The sequence below is a fragment of the Anser brachyrhynchus genome (genome assembly GCF_964034855.1).
Source record: "Anser brachyrhynchus genome assembly, chromosome: 7".
NCBI lineage: Eukaryota > Metazoa > Chordata > Aves > Anseriformes > Anatidae > Anser > Anser brachyrhynchus.
In genome coordinates this window covers 4,022,588-4,047,491 of record NC_137701.1, presented here as the reverse complement: position 1 = coordinate 4,047,491, position 24,904 = coordinate 4,022,588, and the positions used below count along the sequence as shown (strand labels likewise).

The window sequence follows — 24,904 nt, the reverse complement described above, 5'->3', positions numbered from 1 at the left end:
ACTTAGCAGTTGAAGAACTAGATATATAGCCACCAAGCCTGTTGGAGTTTAAGAAGCGTTTGGACTGTGCACTTAGTCACATGGTCTAAAATTTTGGGTAGACCTGTGTGGTGCCAGGAGTTGGACTCGATGATCCTTATGGGTCCCTTCCAACTCGGGATATTCTATGATTCTATGAGTCTATATTTTAATAGGGTAAGAAAGACAGTCTGAAGTTTAAATTGGAAAATAAACCTTTTAAAAGATACACTGTATTTTTTAATAAAGGACTTTTTTATTGTGTCTAAGTTAGATTGCAAAATGCAAACATTTTTGTTTTTATTACTCCCAGAAGTACTCGAAAAAGATGTGTTTTCAAAAATGACACCACAACAGAAGGCATTATGATATACTACTCACTAATGGTATTAAAATAACAATGCTGCTAAATATTCAGCAGTGGAATTTAGATATGGATGTGATAGGTACCTTCACTTAAAGGGGAATTTTTCATTATAATTTATTTCACACCTACTCTGAAAAGCTTCATTTCTGTGGGGTTTCTTTCTCTCTCTCCTTTCTTCCTCTAGAAGAATATTGCACGGGAGAGATCATGCTCAGGTTTATTTTCATGGCATTCTCTCCAAATTTTTTGATCGATTTTCCCCATCACTACTAGCTTCAGCTGCTTTAAATACTTCATTTGACTTCCTTTATATTTTATGCTCTCCAGGGACTGCTTTTGAAAAGTTGCACTACAATCATAACCCCTAAATTATTGCTCAGTAAGAGCTCTACATGTTCACTAGTTCTTTTAATCTTTTAAGTAAATATGGTGATCAGGTTTGTTACTGTGCTCGGGACTCAATAATTTTATTTATTTATTTCTGTAATGTTAATCCCAGAACTGAGTAATTTGTAATGCACATTTCCACCAAACCTGGTTAAGATTACTAAACATTACTAAAACCATTTCAAATCACTTCGGTTGCTGAAGTATCGGCCTGAGCATTCTTAGCATTCACCAAGCCAAAGCAGAAATTCTTCCTGTCTTGATGTCATGGACTTATCAATGTCCACAATACAAAAGAGGGCTGAGGCACAATACAAAAGAGGGCTGAGGCACATAGAAGAAGACTATGTGAGTATTTATGATTTAACATGTATTTATGGTTTTCTAGCATTTAGGTGGTTTCAGATGTGTAGAATTCAAACTCACAATTAATGCAGAAACAGAAGGAAGGTTTTAAGGTGCAGACTTCTTGAGAGTAATGGTCTGTGTGTTATTTCTTCCAAATAAACTCTCATATTATAAATTGGTAGCACTCCTATTCCACCAGTAAACATTTTGGTTATCACAAAAGCAAGTTGGGTCTGACTTGATTGTTACTTAGACTTAAACATGACAAGCACTTTGTTTGAAAACTGACAGTCATGTATAGCATCTTCAAGCTGAAAATGGAAGGCAAGAAAAAAAGAAAGAAAGCCACTCCTTTTTGTTATGCTATTCCTTGCTAAAATAAAGTGGTGATGTTTGTACCTAGTCAAGCACAGCTCTCCTTTGATCTACATAATGACTCATTCACACATTCACAGTCAAGCTTGTACTTTCCCTGACATGTAGTTTTTAATCAACAGACTGACATCCTCTGTAGCAAATTGCCTATAATCAGTGCTGTCCTGAGATGGGGGAAGGTACCTCAGCATGCCATAGCTCCAGAAATTTGTAGGTTTGTAGGATACTGCTAGCAGTTCTGGTGAAGAGTAAACTATAAGCTTCCTTTCCCTAGTAGATCTCATGTTAGTGTCATCCACAGAAGTATCCTTCATCTTGCTGTATAGGCATCAGTGAGACTGAAAATTGATATCTCACTGTAGTCTACTGATACAGATATTTATAATTTGCCTAACTGGTCTTGCTAGTTTGCCACCAGTATGTGACCCTGTTGTGGTTTAACCCGGCTGGCAGCTAAACACCACACAGCCGTTCGCTCACCCTCCCCCCTCCCTCTCTGGGATGGGGGGAGAGAAACGAGAAAGTGAAGCCTGTGAGTTGAGATAAAGACAGTTTATTAAGACAGGAAAATAATAATAACAATAATAATAATAATAGTGATAATGGTAATAGTATTAACAATAATAATGTGTAAGAAAACAAGTGATGCACAATGCAATTGCTCACCACCCGCTGACCGATGCCCAGCCTATTCCCGAGCAGCCGGCCCCCCCACCCCGGCCAGCCACCCCTATATATTGTTTAGCATGACGTCAGATGGTATGGAATACCCCTTTGGCCAGTTTGGGTCAGCTGTCCTGGGTCTGTCCCCTCCCAGCTCCTGCTGCACCCCCAGCCTGCTCGCTGGCAGGACAGAGCAAGAAGCCGAAAAGTCCTTGGCCTGGTGTAAGCACTGCTCTGCAACAATTAAAACATCAGCATGTTATCAGCGCTCTTCTCATCCTAATCCAAAACATAGCACCCTACCAGCTACTATGAGCTACTTAACTCTGTCCTAACTGGAACCAGGACAGACCCATATTAATGGTACCCCCATGTTAATGTTGTTTTTGTTAACACAGAAATTCCCAGTGAGTTATGTTAATCCAAAGCCTGAACAGAATATCATTTTATAAAGATTTCTACAATAGAAAACTCAAAGCTCCAAGGAAATAAACCCTTAGATAAATAAGCATTTTGAACGTGCACCTTGTTTTACTTGCTAAATTTTCTGGCATGACAGGAGAGAAGGGTTTTCCTACAAGGTGACATTCATTGTTTCTGTCTTGCACTGCAGCTGCCCAAGGTTTCTGTTTTCACTAATATGACCCAGTGGGTTCCTACTTGCAAGCATCCTACTGTCCCCACTTGGAGTTGACCTCGATCTGACTTTGGCATTATTATTGCTAGAAGAGAGTCAGAGCTTGATATGGTGATTACTTAACTGTATACAGATTTTACTGTGTGTTGTTTAAACTAGCACATTGCACTGTTTACAGTGCTTCACTAATATATTTTAAAAAGTAATTGGATAGTTTTAACTATGTAAAATTGCTTATAAGAGTGTGACAATGCAGTACACTGCTGCTAAGCAGGTTTTAATCAATTCAACATTGGGTTCATTTGGTTACTAATCTCAGACGTCTATGCTTCATTTTTATATTATAGGAAGGAAGTTTCCATAAATATTCAAGACATACTAAGTAAAAGTAATTATTTAGGACTTAGCTGGGAGAGTAAGCAATGGAATGAAAAGCCATATGAGCTGAAATGGAGATTTTATTTAAAAGTAATTCTTTGAGTGTAAGCTAGATTTACAAGAAAACTGTGGATCACCAACATTCATATGAAAGCAATATAGTAGACGTGTTTACTTGGAGTATATGTGTGCTCCAAGAGTCACCTTGTACAAAAAAGGATGAGCTTTAATTACAATAAAACATCTGTTCCTCTTATAAAATGGAAGTCAGCTTCTAACAAATTGTGCTTTTCTCTCACATTCTTTTGATATGCTTACAATTTTACTAAGAAACGTTTTCAGAAAAAAAAAATAGAGTTTTTGGAAACTTTTCATTGCTGGTTCTCTTCTCCCCGTGCAGTTTAGCTGGGGGATAGACTGGGGACAGGCCTTTGCTGTGGTGACACAGGAAGCCTCCCCTGCTGCTCCCTCCTGAGCAGGGGGGGAATCTCTTCCATTGGCTTGGGTTGACCTGGCTATGATTCTTCCCCTCGGTTTTCTGAGAGACGTGCATCGTTTTCTTCCATTTCTGACATTTGCTGACACCCACGGTATTGGTACCTTGTAGCTTCAGAGGCTGCTGTTGCATTTGGATTTTGAATGCAAAGCCAAAAAATGTCCTCTGTTGTGAATGCATTTAGTGCTCATGGACTGCCAGCTTCCCCTGATGCGGGCATTCTTCATTTTTCACCGGTGATGGAAATAGTGTACGGCTTGCTTTTAAAACAGCCACCAGACGAGGAGCCACCTCCGCCCCAGTCTCACAGGCAGGTCTGCCGATGTGAGTGTTGGTTGTGATGCTGTTTTGACATGTTATTGACATATTTAGGTAAACATTTACATGTTTTGACATGTTTAGGTAAACATTTACATGTTTACCCTTTCTGTTTGGCATGTGTTGACACAGGTGACCTCCCTCCTGCCAACAGGCCTGATCCTGACCCCCCCTGACGGGGACATCCGAGCCTGGCCTTGGCCCAACCCCATGGAGGTGTCTGGGGGTCAGGACTCTGGGCCACCATTTCCCATCGGCCTTGATCCCTCACTGAGGTTCTGTAGGAAAGTCCCTGTCAGCCATCTCGTGGCTCCCCTCCCTCAGGGTGCTGATGGCTCTGAGCCCTGACAGGAATTTTGTGCTCTCTCTTCCTATTTCTTCTTAAAATGCTACCTGAAGGTCTTTTCAAGGTTAAAAACTGCTAGAAAGGAACTGAGAAATGAAAAGAAGTTATTTTCTCCACTTTGTGTGAAGAAAGCTTGTACGTTGCTCTGCCTAGTAATAGCTAAGCCATTTAGAGTACCAGCTTGTTTTAACAGATGAACAGAGTCTAATATAGCCCTCATTATTATTTTGTTTGTTTGTTTATTGTTATTTATTCCTCTTTCCAGGTGTTTTCCTGCAACTAGTGGCATCGGGTTCCCGCCTGGAGCACCCCAAGATGGCAGCCGGTCTCTGGGTGAGTCATGGCTCCTGCAGCCTTTTGCAGGGTTTTGCAGCTGCTTTGACAGTTTTACTGTTTTTGCCTTTTTCCTCTGTTTTTTCCTGGAAGATTTTTCATCTGCTGTTGTGGTAATTAAAGGCAAGCAAGTCATGTCTTACCTTGGATGAGAGAAGATGAGAGCAGGGGAAAAAGAGGCTCAGGTTTAACTCTTTCCTTTGTTCTCATCTATCAAAGAAGAGATTGCCATATGTTTTCTCTGCTTTTGCTGCTCGTTATATTTGTAAATGTGACATATATTAATCACATGTTGCACTAAAAGAGTTTTGCTCTTTGAAAGCTATTCATATTTTATCCTGTGCTTCATTTACACTGATACTTTTTGATTTTATATTTGCAGACTGGATATTTTCATGTTTTTACATGAAGTATGGGCTAGCTATTTCTGCCTGAATGGTATATAGGAGAATATTATGTATGGCAAGTATATTAGCTATATTTGATTCCAGTAATGGAAGTTGAAGTTTCTTCATTAATGTTAATGACAACATAATGATTTATGCCAGCTGTGAATATCTGTTTGGTTGTATTTTTGCTTTAGGAAATCCATTTGTTTGGTAGAACGACAAAGTTCTTTTTTTTCTGAATAACTTGAAAATATTTATTAGACTGGTTATTAATTCTTAATACATAAACATTCATATTCAGAGGATTATTCATAGTGAAGCTGCTTTGTGACTACAGCGAAACTGTAGTTTCTACAGGGTTATGGTTTGCCTAGGTATTGACCTGGCGTAGGTTTACAATTGCTGTGGTGTTTGTTCAGCTTATTGAGAGGTGATAGATGCTCTCAGGTTCAGGGCCAGTCACTTGCTGTGTACACAGGGGGTGATGGCAATGGACAGGACCTGCTAAATGCTGGGGTTGGTTTGGTCACTCTGAGAGCAGGGATCAGCAAACGTGAGCCCACTTTTCCATATGTCTCATTCCAGAACAGCTGCTCTTTGTTATTAATGGAGGTTTGACCTTTTTCTGGGAAATCTAAACTAGTGTTGGTATACATACCTGCAAATATTAACAAAACATCAACAAAGCAATCCTTTTCTGTTTTCAATATTGACACTTTTGCAATGAACTACTCCTCACAATTTAAAGTGATTCTTATAGAAGGCTTTCAGGCAAAAGTGTTTGTCTTCTTTATTACTTTGTATCTTCCATGGTTAAAGCTGCAACAGCTGAAATTTCACAAAATGGCACTTACGTGCAGGGATCTGCTCTATACAAAGAAACAGCACGTGTTTTGCTGTCCATGCTGTTTTAACACTTGATCTTTCATTTCTGCCTTTATAGTATGGTCTGACCTTTCTTCTGTACCATATTGTGTCTGTCCTTGTGGACTCCCTTCCTTTCACCCTGGTGATATTTCACTTTAATTTCTGAGTCCGTATGTACTCTACTGCCTATTTCCAGTGGAATTCAGGTTTCTTTTCTGCAGACCAAACTCTATTCAAACTATAAATTTCATCTCTCTCAGTATTTTTTGCTAAGGTACTGAATTTTGAAAATTTTTTTGCTCTGACTTCCCACAGTTTTAATTTTTAGCCTTATGAAGAAATGATCTCAATGTACAGACAAGCAAATTGCTAAGCATTTTCAAGCTTCATTTGAATCTATTATAACTAAGTCTCTTTATTTGATAAAACTGAGCTAGACAAGTGGATTTCCGTAAGTGTGGAGGTTACAAAGTATATGCAACCCATTTTTGTTTATATATGGAAGAAAATTACTGACTGTTCATAAAAGCAAAGCAGTTCAGAAATGATTCAGTAATTCTGTAATAGTGATGCTGCAAGTGCTTCCCATTTCTTCCCCCACAATTTTTTCTTCCTTTTCCTTTTCCTTTTTTTCTTTTTCCTTTTCCTTTTTTCTTTTGCATAAGTTTAGTTTAATGGTTAGAGATTTTTTTTTGTTTGTTGTTTTTGTGTGCGTGTGTGAAAGAATAGTATATTGGTTTCCTTAGGATTCTTTTGCTTAATTGGTTTTGTACATTAATATCAAAAAGCACAAATCAATTAATCTCATCACTTGATTTTAATTCAAAATTTAAGAAAGTGTGTGGAAAAGATGTACCTTCTGAATCTGACTCCTTTTAATACCTAATAAAATTACATTATAGGAATTATGAAATTATTCATTACTGGAGAAAAACTGACAAATAAGAGATCTAGAAAAACTTAAACTTTATGAACACAGAGCTACTAATAGAGGACTTGGGAGCAATGTGACTGTGCATTTTAAATATGTAGTCAGAGGTAGTCAGAAGGGATCATAGATATATGTGTACACAGGTATAGAGGTTCCTCTCCCAACACACTGAAGAGGTTCAAGGAAATATACGTCATTATCTCTTAAACAAGTGTTCTGTCAAATGCCTTTAAAAAGCAAACAGTTCACTGGAGTTTGAAATTAGAAAGTGATATGCAATTACAAGAAACACTCTTTAAAAATATATATATGTAGTTCTACATGCACACACATATACCTGCAAAGTTACTCTGTGTGGAAGTTGGAAGGGAAAATTTATTTTGGCAGTCAGTAAACACCATTTCACTAGTCTTTATTTTCAGTCAAGAAGGTCATGGATTTTTCAGGATGCATTTTTTGCATGGATTTTCAGGGTCAACCTACCCTGAACGTGTGCGGGATTTGCTGCTCCATCTGGATCCATACAAGTCCATGGGTCCAGATGGAATTCATCCCAGGGTGCTTAAAGAGCTGGCTGACGTCATCGCGGGACCTCTCTCAATTATTTTTCAATGATCTTGGGAATTTTGGAATCCAATCCCATTGGACTGGAAGCTGGCAAATGTTGTGCCAATTTTCAAGAAGGGTAAGAAAGAAGACCTTAGCAATTACAGGCCTGTCAGTCTCATGTCAGTGCCTGGTAAAAATATGGAGAGGATGATCCTTGAAGTTATTGAAGTGCACCTGGGGGACAATGCAGTCATTGGTCCCAGCCAATATGGGTTCATGAGGGGTAGGTCCTGCCTAACAAATTTGATTTCCTTTTATGATAAGATCACCCATCTAGTCGATCAAGGGAAATGATGTGATCTTTTTGGACTTCAGCAAAGCTTTTGACATGGTTTCCCATAGGATCCTACTGGACAAAATGTCCAGCATACAACTAAACAAAAACATCATGCAATGGGTGAGCAATTGGCTGATGGGCAGGGCTCAAAGGGTGTGGTAAATGGGGCCACATCTGGCTGGCGGATGGTCACTAGTGGGGTCCCTCAAGGCTCCATTTTAGGGCCAGTCCTCTTCAATGTTTTTATAAACGATCTGGATGTAGGACTAGAAGGTGTTTTGAGCAAATTCGGCGATGACACCAAACTTGGAGGAGTTGTGGACTCGGATGAGGGTGGAAAGGCCTTGCAGAGAGATCTGGACAGATTGGAGAGTTGGGCGATCACCAACCACATGAAGTCTAACAAAAGCAAGTGCCGGGTCCTGCACCTGGGACGGGGCAACCCTGGCTATCCGTACAGACTGGGCGACGAGACGCTGGAGAGCAGCCCCACAGAGAGGGATCTGGGGGTTGTGGTTGACAGCAAGTTGAATATGAGCCAGCAGTGTGCCCTGGCAGCCAGGAGAGCCAACCGTATCCTGGGATGCATCGAGCACGGCATCGCTAGTCGGTACTTCCCTCAGGAAGTGATTGTCCCGCTCTACTCTGTGCTGGTGCGGCCTCACCTTGAGTACTGTGTGCAGTTCTGGGCACCACAGTACAAAGAGGACCTTAAACTGTTGGAGAGTGTCCAGAGGAGGGCGATGAAGATGGTGAAGGGCCTAGAGGCGAAGACATATGAGGAGCGGCTGTGGTCACTTGGCCTGTTCAGCCTGGAGAAGAGGAGGCTGAGGGAGGACCTCATCACAGTCTGCAACTTCCTCACGAGGGGGAGTGGAGAGGCAGGTGACCTATTCTCCGTAATCACCAGTAATAGGACTCATGGGAACGCTGTTAAGCTGAGGCAGGGGAAGTTTAGGCTAGACATCAGGAAAAGGTTCTTCACCAAGAGGGTGGTCGCACACTGGAACAGGCTCCCCAGTGAAGTAGTCACTGCACCAAGCCTGTCTGAATTTAAGAAGAGATTGGACTGTGCACTTAGTCACATGGTCTAAACTTTTGGGCAGACCTGTGCAGTGACAGGAGTTGGACTTGATGATCCTTATGGGTCCCTTCCAACTCGGGATATTCCATGATTTTATGATTCTATGATTTACATTTGGAGTGAAAAACTTATACTAGTATGAACACTTGTTTGTTCTTAATGGTTTGCATTTACCCTTCCCTAAAGCTTCTTCTGATGGACTAATATTCTACTTGACTGAATCAATTATCAGTGGTCTTTTCAGGTCCTTCTTTTGTCTGCAGAAGCAAGTCATCTGGTTACGGAACAAATGCATTGCTTTGGGTCCAACTGGATACTTTTATCATGGAAGTACAATCTAAAATCTCCTATACTCTATAGCACTTAGATATTTTTAAAGTTTATGATTCCTTAAATAAACAGGTATGATAAAGAATTTTCCCAGTGCTCTTGCATCAGTACTTTCTCGTCTAAAAAAATACACAGCCAGTGAAATGTACTAAATTTTGTGGTAATTTTTGTTTTATGTCTGTGAATTGTTAATTTCTACTTTTCATTTTGATGAAGAACCAAGGAGTGGAAAAGCTTTTTTGAAAAGAATTTCAGATCTCTAAATAATGGCTTATATTAAACTTCTTTATGACCAGGATGCCTCTTTGTATTGGTTGTTTTATCATCTGTTTATTGCATTATTTGCGTGGTCTTCAACCAGGGTATGGGATTAAAGCAGATAGAGTATCGCAGGATTCAAATAGTATGAATGCTAGATAGCATATGTTTTGATTTAACTAATATAGCAATAGCATAGATTATAAAGCCTTTGAAATGAAACACATTTCTCTTGTTTAAACATTTTACATTCAAATATTAGATTCTACTACTTCCAAATAATTATATTTCACCAGATTATACATGCAGATAGTGTATCTATGAGGGTGAGATCTTCTGGAATATATAAAATTTAAAAGAGAAAAGTCTCCTTTTTCCTCAGTAGACAGTGATTACGCACAGAGAAGTAATTAATAAATTAATCTTACTGCAGAAGCTTATCTAACGGCTTGATTTCACAAGATACTGAATATCTTGGTCCTCAACAAGGCCACAGTGCATGTTTAGATCTAAATTATCCCTAGCCTGAAAGGAACAAAAGGTTAAAATCTTCGACTTAAGTGAATGCTCATCAGTTTGCAGGATTTAGACCTGCTCAGAGCCCTCCTAAACCCTAAATTAATATTGTTTATTGATTCTCTGAATATGGGGGTGATCCTTGGATCCATCTGAAGCCCATGCATTTCAACACACAGGTTCCATGGGTCACCATCTGAGTCAGTTTTCAGGAAAGGGCTTAATTCTGTGACCTGCCTGATTTCAACCCCTTTTCCAAACAGAGGCTTAGGAAGACTTCGAGCTAATCACACAAATCAGTACAAACCAAAACTGTCACTCAGAGCTGATTTTTTCACTTGGTATTTATAACTTTGTATGCCTAAGAGTAAATCTGAGACCTAAAAAGGCATTTCCTTTCTTCTAGATATGTTTTAATGAAAATAACCCCCTACTTTTAAAGAAAGGAGTTATAAAATTAACACCTGCTTGAAGGACTGCTTAGATTTATTTCAGCTGGGTGTTCATACATAAAACATTATCTTTTTCCCACTAATGACTGAGACGTGCAGTAAGTTAAGTACAGTTCTTGGTTCACAGTGCTAGTTTATTCACTTTTCATTGCATTTGAGAGATACTGTAGGTGCAATCATTTTAAAAATGGATTTGCTCAGAACTGATTGCTGGTTCTACTGCTAATCATTATGCTATTCTTTACTTTTTATTCTTTTCAAAGTGTAAGTATAGCATTGTAAGGCAGCTTACTTCTAGAAGAAGCAATGTTGTGTAATGATGAGCTATTTAAAACTATACCAGAATCAACTGAATTAAGCATTGGGTAACTACATACATCTTTCTGGCAGAGGACACCGGTCTAGAGGCCAGTAGATTCAAGGAGCATCAAAACATGGATGCTGGAAAGCAGAGACGGTAAGACCGTTCAGCCATTTCATGTATTTACCATTATTAAACCTCAAGAGGACATTACTGTTACAGATGAATGAAGCTTTGGGATAAGGAATATGAAGGTATTTCCTTGGAGTCCTCGTGCCTGAAGTATCTTCTAGAGGCTAGGTTTGATTTCATCATCTTAAGGCCAAAAAGTGTTAATTGCAGTAATAAATAATAAATAACCAATATTATTCACAATCAAATATTAAATATGTATAGCCAGGCATTTACTAATTAGTTTCTAGATATCAGTTTAATCACAGTGCATATTCGTGCATATGCTCTTATTACACAGCAAACATGATATTAAATGTATTTACATAGGAGATTTAAATAAATCATTTTACCTCACATTTTATAACGCACAATGAATACATGGAAAGCTTGTTACTATGGCTCAGGCTGTTAAGCTGTGGTAAAATGACCATATGTCTAATCCTTAGAGTGTCAATATCAAGATTTAATGCTGTTTAATGAATGCACTTTAAATTGATACCTCTTGTTAATTTGGATTAACTTTCAAGGTGTCTCTATGACAAATGTGGAGAATATGATAGTATTTGCTTTACTGTCCTCTAAACTAGCAGGAACCATTATACTCCAACTTACTGATCCCTAAAAGTATCATTGGAAAGCATTATTTTCATGACTACGTAGTCTCTTAGGAATCATATAAAGTAGTGTTAATTGCTGTGTATTTTTTTTTTTTGAAGATCAATGAGTACCATCTCTACAGAATGTCCATCTACTTTTTTTTTATACAGGCTTTATTTTCAGTTTGGCGCAGCTTTTTCAATAGGTTAGTAATAACTATATTTACAAAACTATTAATGTTTTATAAGAGATAAATGTGTAAGTCAAAAAGAGTGTCAATTTTACTTTTATATTCTGAATATTCTACCTTAAATTGTTTGTGAAGCAATATTTTGAAACTGCAGTAGCTGATAGTAGTGAGCGGAAAATATATTTTGTCCACTGTAATATGTTTAAACAGCTGACAAAAAATAGTCATTTGTAGCAAAAATGAGTGCTGCAAACCCTATGTAATAACTAAATTAATCCAAAGCTCTCAGAGTAACTTTTTTTGGAGTAACATGCTTTTGTATGGTAGTCTTGCTAGAATCCCATTGTTCTTTCCTCATACAAGAAGTGACAGATACTGCAATCTGGTCTGGTTAAACTCACAGGTTTCTTAAGTTTACAGCTGGGACATTGTAGTATGCAAGCCTGCATTATTGAATGCAGTGTTATAACCTGTAAAAAGCTGTTACAAAGAGTCACTCTGAACGTGCATCAGTTTCATTTAAGAAGCTATAGAAATGCTCAGAGATCTCATTTATTTACCAAATGCATGGAACCTAGTATAACTTTAATCATGTACTGGAGGCACAAGTCCTCATTAATATAGCTAGTTTCTCCTAAAGAAATAGATGTAAAACTATTTCTCACAACTGTAGCAAAAATACTTCTAATTCTCCTAGTATTTGTGATTTTTCTATTGCCATTTATGTATTTTTTGCCTAGATCTGTCTCTGTGAAACTCCCCTTGAAAGGCAAATGCTTTGAACATTCTAGGTATTTTTGTGCTCTAAAGAAAATATTTACAATGGAGTGCAGACCTGTTTTTTTCTTTTTTCTTTTTTCTTTTTTCTTTTTTCTTTTTTCTTTTTTCTTTTTTCTTTTTTCTTTTTTCTTTTTTCTTTTTTCTTTTTTCTTTTTTCTTTTTTCTTTTTTCTTTTTTCTTTTTTCTTTTTTCTTTTTCTTTTTTCTTTTTTCTTTTTTTTTTCTTTTTTCTTTTTTCTTTTTCCTTTTTTCTTTTTTCTTTTTTTTTCCTTTCAAAAGAACTATGCTATTACGAGGAAAGTTTATTGTTGGAGCTGATCAAAGGACAAGACTTTTCCAGCTCTTAAGCTGGCTGAAAATTGTCAGTGTTAAAAGACAGGGTATTTTTTGCAAGTCTTAATGAACTCACTGGGCTTATTCTGAAAAGCAAATAGGCACAGAAAATGCATGTTGAAGTCCCAACTTTTGGACTTGAGAATTATCTATAGTTAAACTTCTAAATTCTTCAGCTGGCAAGGAGCCAGTTCAGAGAACAAAGTCAGCTTACTCTGACTTAATGAGGAATGTGTTAAAGACAGGAATGGATTTACATTGACACCAGGCCAGAACAACAAAGCAACCAACCCTAACAAAAACAACAAAACACAAAAACCCCAAACAAACCATACTGAGTGGCAATTTTACACTTTACAGTTCTCCTTAAGGGATAAGATGAAAAACTCCTACTGAAAAAATAACAGACAAGCATCAATTGAGATCACGTAGACATTGAACACATGTTGTTAAAGCAAAGTCTCTAGATGGAAAGTCTGAATATCAGCTTTCAGGGTCCTCAGAAAAATGGTAAGAATGGTAAACTTTGAAAGTATGTTGTGCAAGAAGAATTTTTATCCATTGAAAGTCTATAACATATCTAAAGTCAAGAAAGATAACTAATCCTAATCTTTTAAACATCTTGAAAAGAATCAGTTGGATATCATGAAGAGTAGAGAATAGGAACATGAGAAATAGACAAATGTCTACAGTCAGCCATTTGCAATTTATAACCAGAAAATGTTAGCACTTAATTCTTTGACCATTTTAAAAAAGACAACACCACAGAAAATCAAGAAAACATGAAAGAAAGTATTCAGAAATTCCTTAGTCCTGTTCTGCTGAGCAAAAGGAAATGCTGGTCAGATTTAATTCATACTTGTAGAAAAAATATGAAGATGGAGATGTGAATTTTCTTCAGCTATCCTGGAAAAGAAAATAAATCATCAATAAAATATTTTCTTGTAGACATCTTTTCTATACAATTTCTGAAGTATTAGGTTTAAAATAGGTTTGTTCTACATTTTATATAATCACAATACTATTCCTCTTTGCAAAAAAGTCATCAATGCCACTGTTTTCAGATTTTTATTTATAGCTAGGACTTAAGATGTCATGAATTTATCAAAAGACTAAAAAGTACCTCTAAAATTACAGCAGCATTTTTATGCCACTGGGGATAAGATTGTGTCAGTATTTCTCTGATAAACTTATCTTTCAGGTCAATGATCCATGAACTAGGAAGGATTTACAGATATGCCAATGACGGCATCAGAGTAGCTTCTTATCTTTTGTGTCAACAAACAAACACATCTGAAATAATGTTGCATTAACCAAAAAAAAAAAAGTTTTTAATATGACATGTCATATTGAGCTGAATGATTTCAGTGGCAAACCTGGAATTAATTTGGTCTTTTAAAAGGGTAGCTTAAGCAATATTTTACCATGTAGGCTGGCTGACCAACAACAGCTTGAACAAAAGTTGCAATGGAAAATCTGTATTAAAATGTGTAATGGCTGTCCAGTACATCAATGTGTTACAAAATACATCCTGTAGAATTATCAGCTTTGTGGGTTTCCTTTTAACCTCATGTCTGTAAGAAGACCAAGACTGTTTGTGTAATTGGAACCATTCTCATTTATGGGGTGACACCACAGCCTTATCTTGTATGCAAGTGACACCCTCGTATAGGGTGCAAGGGTGGTGTATAGGCAAGAGGCAAGGCAGTGGACAATGTGATACTACTGAGAAACTTCCACTTTTCCACATATGCTAACAGTTCCAAAACTGTTGAAAGAAATGAACAAGACAAAGGTTCCAAGATGTTTTGGAAGAGATCCGCGTTTTGATGGATCCATTTGCAGTCCTTGCTTTTGACCAACCAAACTCAAATAAACAAACAAACAGAATGAAAGCTAAGGGCTAGCTATACTATCTTCTTCTCCAGTGTGGTTTTCATATCATCAGCAGCAGTCTGGGGAGCTGTAACCATGGAAATTAGAAATGACCTTCCAAACAGCAGTTTGGGAATCATTTATTGAAAAGGGTACACCCTCTGAGGAAAAGGTAGGGAGTAGGGAAAGAGAACAGGTTGTGTGAATCCAGATGAAAGACCAGAACTTGAAATACTGAAGGCCTGAACTGAGATCTGATGACAGAAAGTGGATGTACTTGGTATCAGTGTTAATGAACCAAAGAGGAAGAGAAATATATTAGGGTAAAAATAGTCTATTGCATAATAAAAAAAAAAAAAAAAGAAAAAAGAAAAAAAACACTATTTTTAAAATCTTTTCTGCCTCCAGAATCCTTCCTATTCATAAAAGCACTTGATGGTTCTAATTGTTTGAAATCTCATCAAAGCATCCAATATCAATGGGAGTGTTCACTCTTCCTGGATATGATATAATAATTTAATCACTATGGTTTCTTACAGAGAACCCTGCTAATGGGGATCCTACATAGATTACTTAAATTGTATTCACTCAAGTACAGTAAATGGTGAAGCACTTAATTCTGTTATTTTTTTCCTCAATTTAATTGAAGCGGAACCATTTAAATAGAGCAATTAGAGGGTTCTCTGGCAACCCAAGAATAGTTAAGGTTATCTTTTTTATTGTGATTGCTTTCAGAGATGGTAATGTAGACAGCTAGTTTGGAGTTATTTCTTATGTTACACTGATTATTAATACCATGTACAATGCATGTATACAGGCATGAACTGCATTCCTGACAACTCCCATGCCCTCTCTTGTCAATAATGTTTTCCATGAACTCTTTCACTTGATGCAGGCTTTCTGTGTGTTTCTGTTGTTGGGGCTGCTTGGATAAAGCAGATTTCACCCTGCCACCTTTCTTGCCTTTCCTCCTGAAGCTGTTTATGATAATGCCAGATGAGTATTCAGAGCATGTGCATGCTATTGTTGCCTGTCACACAGGCTGTTTGGCATGAAGGCTTTCTCTGATCTACTTCTCCTCTTAATAGGCTCTTTAAGGTGCTGTGGAGTCACATTTGTTAAATCTTTTCAGGCTAAACTTACATGTAGAAAGCTTGCAGTATTTTCTAACAATTTACTCTAAAGAAAGCACACAAGGCAGTATGGCTCTGTTTGCACAGTCTGTTAATTTCAATCAAACTTGCTAGCAACCTAGCTAATACATAGAGTTTAAAAGTGCCTGTTTACAATCTATGGTTTATAACTGCAGAGGGTTTTCCTTAGTAACTTGCATGTTTAAGCATACACGATTGTAGTAATAGGTGCCTAGATACAGTTACATTATATTTCTTTGAGATTTCTGTCAGCCAGCTCCTCCTTTCTCTTTTGCACCTCCTCTATGGTTTTATCTAGATTCTAAGATTATGCATCCAGGATAGCTTGGCTGTAGAAGAAGCTAGGATTTGGACTGTATTCTGAAGTTCAGTAAGTTCAATCAGCTTCATTTTCAAAATAAATTATTTTTTTTATCAGATGCCTATTTCTTCAAGGTAACTTGATCCTAAGTTCTTGATCCTACCAATGGGACTGGCAGGAATTGGTGTGGCCAACAGAGATTATCTTCCAATTTCACTTCCGTTGACACTGAAAACTAATTTTTCAGATATGTCTCCCTTGTACTTCTCTACAAACAAGAGAAGAGATGGTGACAGCTTATTCTAGGGAAAAGATTTCAAATGGCTTAGCTACTTTCCTCTTTTTTTTCACTCACCCACAATACATGTACATTTGTTACAGCAAAATATATCTGAACATTCTAGTTTGAAATACCCTGACATGTTCAGTCACAGTTGTATGCTGGCTGGGAAGACCTACGTATCCTGTGGTGTAAAGCTATTTATGACAAAGCATTAGATTGTGAGATTTCCATGACTCTATTCAGCTATCACATGCTTACATTTATTCGCTCAAAACCACTCACATCCCACTCTGCATTAGCAAATGTTTAGACTTCAATGAACACACCTCCATTAGTGTTTCAGTTTGGAGCAGGCAGGCAGTTCTCAAATTAAAGAGGCTTTTTAACCTCGCCAGCTGGGGCTTGTATGATACCTTACTCTGGTTTGCGGGAGCAGGGTCAACCAAGTTCCCTTCAGATGAGCTGGGAGTATTGCCACAACAAATGCACACAGTGGGCTCAGTCTGCTTGCTAGGATGGGATACAGGCCTGCTGGGACCACACTGGTATAGCAGGCTAAGGTGAATAATTTGGATACCTTGGGATAGGACAGCTTTAGATCATTACGCTGACTTTGGAATATTAGATAAGAATATGAAAGACTTCAGATATTCTGACTACAAAAGACCTTCCTTGCAGGAATCTTACAATATTCCTGCAGTTATAATTTTCTACATTCTTTATGCTTTTTGAACAGGTAATAATAGTTTTGCAAGTAAAATTGTAAAATCTTGAGTTTATGAACAAGACAACTTAAGTTTCCAATTTTAACTTCTCTGGATAGTTCCCATGGTTTTATGGAAAGAAAGAGAAGCAAGCTTCTACAAAATACCTAGAGATATTTCACAAACAACATTTCCTGTAAGCTTTGGGAGTCAAATCTTTGTAGATCTGTTCAAACAGATCTAAAATGAACAGTATTCCTTTTTTTTTTTTTCCTTCTTAATTCACTCTGTCTATTAATATAACTTATATTCCCTTCTGAAATGTGACTTGCATCAGAAAACTGTTTCCTGTACAAAATAATAGCTGATATTTAGAGTTCTGGAGATCAGCTAAGATATCCAAACTCCTTGAAGGTTTATAAGTTGTTTGAGTCTTGTCAAGAAAAACTGCTAAGTTGCAGAACTGGAGGAGGCTATAGAAACTTCAGTGAAGGTTAGTGTATGTTGAGCTCTCTTCTCATAGGTTGTATATTGTAGGCAGGTTTCCTCTGGTTTGCGTACTCAGGTTTGCAATTTTATGAATGCCTATTTCACAAATGTAGTTGATATTTTCTGCCATTTCTGCATAAAATTACCCATCCTCTTTTGGCAGTCTTAAAAGGATTCATTTGCATCTGTAAGAAGATAAACTGTAGTTGTAACTATAGTTACTCAATCACAGTGATTTAAAATTGACCACATCTTCCACTTCATCAGTTTGGCTTCATGTTATGTGGTCAAGACTGGAGGCACACATGTTTAATTAAAATACATGCTGTTTATTGCATCATCTTAAAATTGTATCAATTGCATTAGAAAACTTGTGCTTACCTGGTAAAATAATTTGCATGGCAGCTGACATTTGCATATCAATGGAAATATCAATAGGCATTAGTTTTTTTTATTTATTTTATAATCAGACTTAAAGTACAATCAAATGAGTTCTAGAAATGTAATGCCTTCTTACAGAAAAGAGAGCTGAATCTCCACAGCTTTCTTGCTGATTGTCTGCTAAACACTAGGATTAAGACACCAGCGAATGTCAAGGCAGTTTTCCAAGAGCTGTTTCCTATTTGGCATCATATTTATTATTTCTTAAACACTGATAATATATTTGCCATTCTTCATGTTGTAAAGAATGTTCCTATTGAATACCATCAGCAACCTATGTAAAATTCTTGGAAACAGAAATAACAAAGGTGAAGTGAAATAATTTTCTAAAAAGGATTAATATTGAACTATGTCTACTTTAATTATCCTTTCTGGTCTAACTTACTAAATAAGGGCAGTCTGTGTCTTAAGATACATAGGCACAAGCTTGTGTCTTTTCTCAGCATGGAAAACAAATCTGCAGTTGTGATGTCCTCATCATCACTTAGTTTCTTTACTCCCAAATAAAATGTTAGTATTCTGAGTAATACTATTCCACAGCTATTTTCATCATGTTTTACATCGATAGATTAAAAATTTTCTCAGCTCCTTCAAATCCTTCCAAATATATTCAAAAGTTCTTCTAGGTGTAGTGTAAGTCAGACAAGGATTTTGCCACAGCTGTCCTTATCTGCTTCTGTTTTCAGTTTCATGGGTCAGATGTGTACCAAGATGATCTGTGAAGACTGCACAAAGGGAAAGATTTTATTGTAGGATCCCCACCATTTTGATAGTCCAGGCCAAAGGATAATCTGTGTTCCAGCAAGTGGTTGATACCTTGGTCCATTGGCTTAACAGCTGTCCATTTGGACTAATGTCAGAGAGCAGCCCATTCAAATCAGGAACCTGACAGACACACAGGAGAGTTTGTGTCTCAAAGCAAAGGTGGCAAAAAAAGACCAAGCTTTTTTATTTTTTTTTTTAACTAAGCTTTTATTTTAACTGAAAATAATATTGCCATTTAAAACTCACAACTAAAATAAGAATCATGTAAGATGTCACGAGCAGTCAAAAAAAGAGGGGGGGCACTTGAGCTGTTGATCCGATCTCACTTAACAAGCTATTGTGTGAGTGATATGGGCACTTTTGAGCTCCCATTCCCAGAGGGAGAGGCTGTTACAAAGATTAATTGCTGCTCTGACAGTAACTTTTGTCCATATGTTGTAGCAGGCTGCATTCTCTTCAGCAAATGTACTTTTTCCTTTATTTTTTGTTTCATTTTATCTGTTGGATTCCTTGCCTCTACCGTTTTTTTCACATGCTGAGTAGGGAAAGTTTTTGTTTTAACTTTTGGTTCACCAACATCCTGGTGAGGATCAGGTTCTCAAGCACAGTAAGTGACCTGCTGGATTTAAAACTTTTATGTTCCCATCTGTTTTGTTTGTCTGTCTGGAGTTCTCTGCTCCTCATTATTTAAGTAAATGGTAATACTTCTGAAAGACTACCAGATTATTTAAAATAGATACCTTTCCACTTTCTGGTTCTTGCAGTTTATCTGAAGGGTTTAAGACCATCTGGTTTAATATTATATTTTTTCTTCTCCTGTAAATGTACAGTGTCCTTTGTTCCAAGCAGCTTGTTTGGGATTTAAGCACACTGATGTACCTTGTTCTGCCACGGTGAAAAACAGGAAATTCAAGGCCAGACAATTCCAGGCCTGATCACCTGGGAGCTGTTCCTTCCTGGTACAGTCCGTGTCCCCACTGAGGGCTTCTGCTGTTCTTTCTCTGATCTTTCAAGTGTAGAAAACATGCAAACTCATCATTAGCAAATTTCTTACATATAGACTATTCACAGACTAGTGCATTTTTGCATGGCCATGTGGTGGTTTTACTCGGGTGGGCGACTGAGCTCTACCACAACCGCTTTCTCACTCCCCCTCCTCAAAGAGGAATGGGGAGAAAATACGATGAAAAGGGCTCAAGGGTTGAGATAAGGATGAGGAGATCGCACAGGAATTATCGTGACAGGCAAAACAGACTCAGCATAGGGAGATAGTAAGATTTATTGCTTATTACTAACAAGCTAGAGAAGTGAGAAACAAAGGAAAGAAACCAAAAGCACCTTCCCCCCCATCCACCCTCTTCCACCTCCTCCCCCCGAGCGGCGCAGGAGAATGGGGGAATGGGGATCATGGTCAGTCTATAGCGCTTTTCCACTGCTCCTTCTCAGTCAGTCTTGTCCCCTGTGCTGTGGGGTCCCTCCCACAGGATGCAGTCCTTGCTGAACTGATCCGGCGTGGGCTTCCCACAGGCAGCAGCTCTTCAAGAACTGCTCCAGATATGGGTCCGTACCACGGGGTCCATCCCTCAGGAGCAAACTGCTCCAACCTGGGTCCCCCACAGGCAGCAGCTCCTGCCAGCTCACCTGCTCCTGCGTGGGCTCCTCTCCACGGCCTACAGCTTCGGCCTGGGGCCTGCTCCAGCAGGGGTCTTCCACAGGCTGCAGCCTCCATCGGTGCAGGTCCACCTGCTCCACCATAGTCTCCTCCATAGGCTGCAGCGTGGAACCCTGCTCCACCGTGGCACTCCATGGGCTGCAGGGGGACATCCTGCTTCACCATGGTCCTCACCAAAGGCCGCAGGGGACTTCTGCTCCGGTGCCTGGAGCACCTCTCCCCCTCCTCCTTCCCTGACCTTGGCGCCTGCAAGGCTGTTTCTCACTCCTCTCACTCTCCCAGCTGCTGTGTGGCGCAGCATTTTTTTTCCCCTGTCTTAAATATGCTCTCACAGAGGTGCAAAACAACATGGCTTATTGGCTCAGCTCTGATCAGCAGTGGGGCCCTTACCAAACGTGGGGCAGCTTCTAGATCCTTCTCACAGAAGCCATCCCTATGGCCCCCTGCTACCAAAACCTTGCCACATAAACCCACTACAGACCATTCCCTGTGGTATGTCCAGGCTGTATCTGTATTAAACCACCTTCTGTCACTCAGAACTCAATTAAGCAACAGCAGGGCAACCCACATCAGGTCCTTTCATGTCCATCACTGTAGCAGCGAAGTCAGTTACCTGCTGCTGATGGTGCCAGATATAATTCTCCCCGTTGAGTTCAGAAACACAAGGTCAGGATCAATGGAAAGCATATGCAGCTGAAAACTCACAAAACAGAGAAAAGAGACAACATTCTTTGAGTCAGCAATATTTAAATCAATATGAGGCCTTTTTAGCACCTATCCACTGTCTTCTTTCATCAACTTCCTACCTGAATCCCTCTTGACTGCATGGAGGGTGTTGAATGTACTTGATTTCAAAGATAAAGGCTTCATTGTAAACGGGAAGTGAGAAGGTGGGAAAAGACAGAAGAAATAATAGGAAACATTGTGTTTACCATGTTTGACAGGGAACAAAACCCTGCTTTCATGTGCAACATTGTTCTTATCAGACACTCCAGGCTATTTTCAATTTCAATTACTGGCACTTTTTTTTTTTTTCTTTAGTTCCTTTATGGATAGCTATCAACTTCTACAACAGCGATGATTCCTTGTTAAAGCAGACACCTGAGTTAAATTTGGTTATATTGTACAGTATTTCTGCTTTGCTGAAAGTTCTGAAAAGCACAATAAAAGCATTTGTTTATAAACATCAAAGTTACAGTGCTGCGCCCTGCTTTTGTTTTCTATTTCCGCACGGAGATGTGTCCATATGTCAAGTATCTGGTAAGGTTAGTTCCAGGCAAGCTACCTTCTAATTCTTCTCTGTGTCCCTTTCAATTCTTAAACAAGATAAACTAGGAAGCCAAGATGGAGTTTATATTCTATATTGCATTAATGTTTTTAAATAACTTCCTCTACTGAAGGTAAACTGTAATACCCTACTCTATTACCCACTGGTGAATTTGTCCATAAATTAAGTAATCAGTGAAATAAGTATATGTAGATGAGCTTATCTGTGAAAAGCCAAATAGTCTGCTTTCAAAGATAGTTGAAAATTCAGTTAACCTTTGATTCTGACCACAAATATGACTAAAAGATAAGAGAATTTCCTTTTGAATTGTTTTTCATTGCAAAAGCTGGGAGGAAGAGGGTTCTTTCTATATCAGAAAGTGAAAAATGTGATATTTGGAAAGAGGTTAGGTTTAAAAATAGACACGAGACCTTAAGGAAAGGGGAGTGCTCGCTCTGTAACCTAGAAACTGAAATCCCTGAAGAAGTACCCACTACATTAGGATGTGAAAAGAAAGAGAAATTTAAAAATCCAGCAAAATAAGCACAGTAGACTTTCTAAAAATGAATAATTACAAATAAAGTAGGAATAATAAATAGAAACTTTGGTCTGTGGCTCTTAGCACATGTGGTCCTTTGTACTGAGGAATTCTGTTTGGAGATGTTTTTTTCGTGATTGAAAATAACTGTCTCTCTACATGTCTTTGAAAAATATAACAGGATTTATAAACTCTTAACATACAACTAAATTGCTTGCATACCAGAATTTCATGGTGAGAATGCTAACTGTACGGTTCTGGGGCTTATTTTATATATTCTAGAAAATGGGTCATCCTGCTACTGTTCTGTACTTAAAATGTTGCAGAGGGTGTACAGTTTTAGTTTGTAACATAAAAATCAGATCATCCCTTCCTAGGCTTCCATTAATGTCAAAGTGAGCTCGGTACGTAGAATTTGTCAGTAAAATTTGGCTGGCGTATCCAGCAATCTCAAGGATGTGTAGCAGTTTAGTGAAGAGTAGAAACCCTCCTTTTCCTTGCTCAGCATGTGTAGTGGCCAACTCAAACTTGCAATCTGTGTACTTGCCTCTGACGGCTGTTGACAGATGATGCTAAGACAGTAAAAGTGTTTAATGCCTCTTTTTCTTGCAAAATCCTGTGGTTGCTGTATTTACCCTACAACTCCAATTAAAATAAAGTTTTCTACTACCATACCTTTTCCTAAAAAACTCTATTTATCCTTTGAGTTGTGCACAATCTCTAAATCATGTAAATTCCTTTTCCTACGTCAACATGCTTGTTGACACTACAGACTTACAAAAACAGGCAGTAGAATTCTGCAGCTTTACCTTGCCTAGCAAAATAGTTTTTAGGTATTTTAACAATTCTGTTCTCTGGTGGGCTTTGTTTGTTTGTTCATTTGTTTCTTTGTGGTTTTTTTTGTTTGTTTGGTTGGTTGGTTTTTGTTTTAAAGAAATATTCAGTGAAGATAAAATGAAAAAAAAAATGAAATGGGGGAAAAGGGTCATGGATCATGACAGGAACTGACTGCACATCTTTATGCCCAAGTGACTGATTCCTCAGGTCAGGGTTTTCCTGGTATGGGATGAGAAAACTCTTGGACTATGTCAGTTTTCACAGATCAGAAAATGCATAAAAGGTAAGACAGCATATTTCTGGTTTCACTGATCAGACTCATGTGTTGATTATCCTGCATTTCAAACAAACAAACAAAAAAAACCTGCATAGATAACAACTAAATAGATGTCAATATTAAAGGGGGTACTGCTTGCCAGATTTTTTTTTTCCTGAATGTAGCACACTTACGTTTGTTTTTCTTGCTGAATTAAGTGTGGAGTAAGAGAAGAATCTTTGTCAAACACAACCCAGCTCCTTAGGTCAATAGAAATAAATAAATAAATGCAGGCAAATAGAAGATCCTGATTTTTATGTCAAGGTAGCAGAAGTCTGAATTCAGGTTCTGTTTAAATGACGTTTATCCAATAATGAAGACCAGGCAGAATGATGAATGTGCTTCAGTGTGCCTGTGCTGAAATAGGTTTATAAACAAGCACCTGCCATAAATCACAAAAACGGCTTTGTCAAAAGTAACTAGAGACCAGATGCATCTTTATAATTACCTGTGACACCCTTTGTCCTGCTTTCATATCCTCTGCTCCTCACTTAGATAATCTGTTTTATTTTACTTGTGGTTTGAGTGATTTGCATTCTCTTTTGAAACCTGGACTGATGTCTGGGAAGCTTCTTGAAAGTCTCTAACAACTGCTTTAGAGGTAGTAAAAATTTGTGAGGTTCATTGGTTAAATGCTGCAAATCATTTTTTCAGGAGAGAAAACGAAATTACTCACTAGTACTTTTACAAGAACTTTGACAATTATTTTCCCAGAGCAATTATTTTTATTTGCTTGGCTTCTGGAGTCTGTTCACCAGGAAGGGGAAACTTCATACTTGTTTTCTTTGGCTACATCTCATATTCAGTGTCATGGGGGTGGTCTCAACTCATGAAGGTAATTTTCATTTCTAATTAATAAAGAGTTGTAGAACTTTCATGAATATTTTTGTTCCTTGCATTATCCTTTTGAGTTGATCTTGCAGTGTGAGACTAACCAGTTTTTTGCGGTTCCAAGTGAAGAGTTGTTTCTTGTTCAGCTTAGAGAGGGCTAGAATATGAGTTCCGTCTCTCTCTTAGTCTTTGCTAATTTTTCTGCCTTATTGTGTTATCAGGCATCTAGAAATAGCATTAATGCAAACAATGTTAGGCACAAAGCAGGCATCACACAGGAAAGGAGATTAAAATAAAAGAGAATATGAAAGCTTGGAGGTAAATGCTGATTGAATTTGACTTTTTAAAATGTTTTTCTATTTCCTACTGTGGCTACCATGCTTAGCTGATGTACAATCACAGTAATGTGTTCCTTCATATTGGTTTACAAAAGAGCTTTGCAGTAATCATGGAATAGAAAGCACAGAGCTAGACAATAAATGTGTCTGCTCTTAGGTCAGCCCATTTAATTTCCTTTTCAAATCCAATTGTTCACCTGCTGTGCTTATTAAATATAAGCATACTGTCTGTATTTGAATACACTGTCTGTGCTACTTCGGCACTCTCTACCTATTGCTTTGCCATTACTGATGCAAGTTGCCTCTGAAGATGATAGTAAGAATATGAATGCATGTTTTT

At 38.0% G+C, this 24,904-nt stretch overlaps 1 protein-coding gene across 1 annotated transcript in view; it reads left to right on the top strand.

The window, feature by feature from the left end:
* Positions 1–24,904, top strand: part of LOC308198147 (uncharacterized protein) — a 390,404-nt gene that overhangs the window by 129,317 nt on the left and 236,183 nt on the right. Inside the window, exon 5 of the mRNA XM_080599976.1 lies at positions 4,599–4,666. Within this exon, the coding sequence (XP_080456102.1) occupies positions 4,599–4,666 (68 nt within the window). The remainder of the gene's footprint in view (positions 1–4,598; positions 4,667–24,904) is intronic.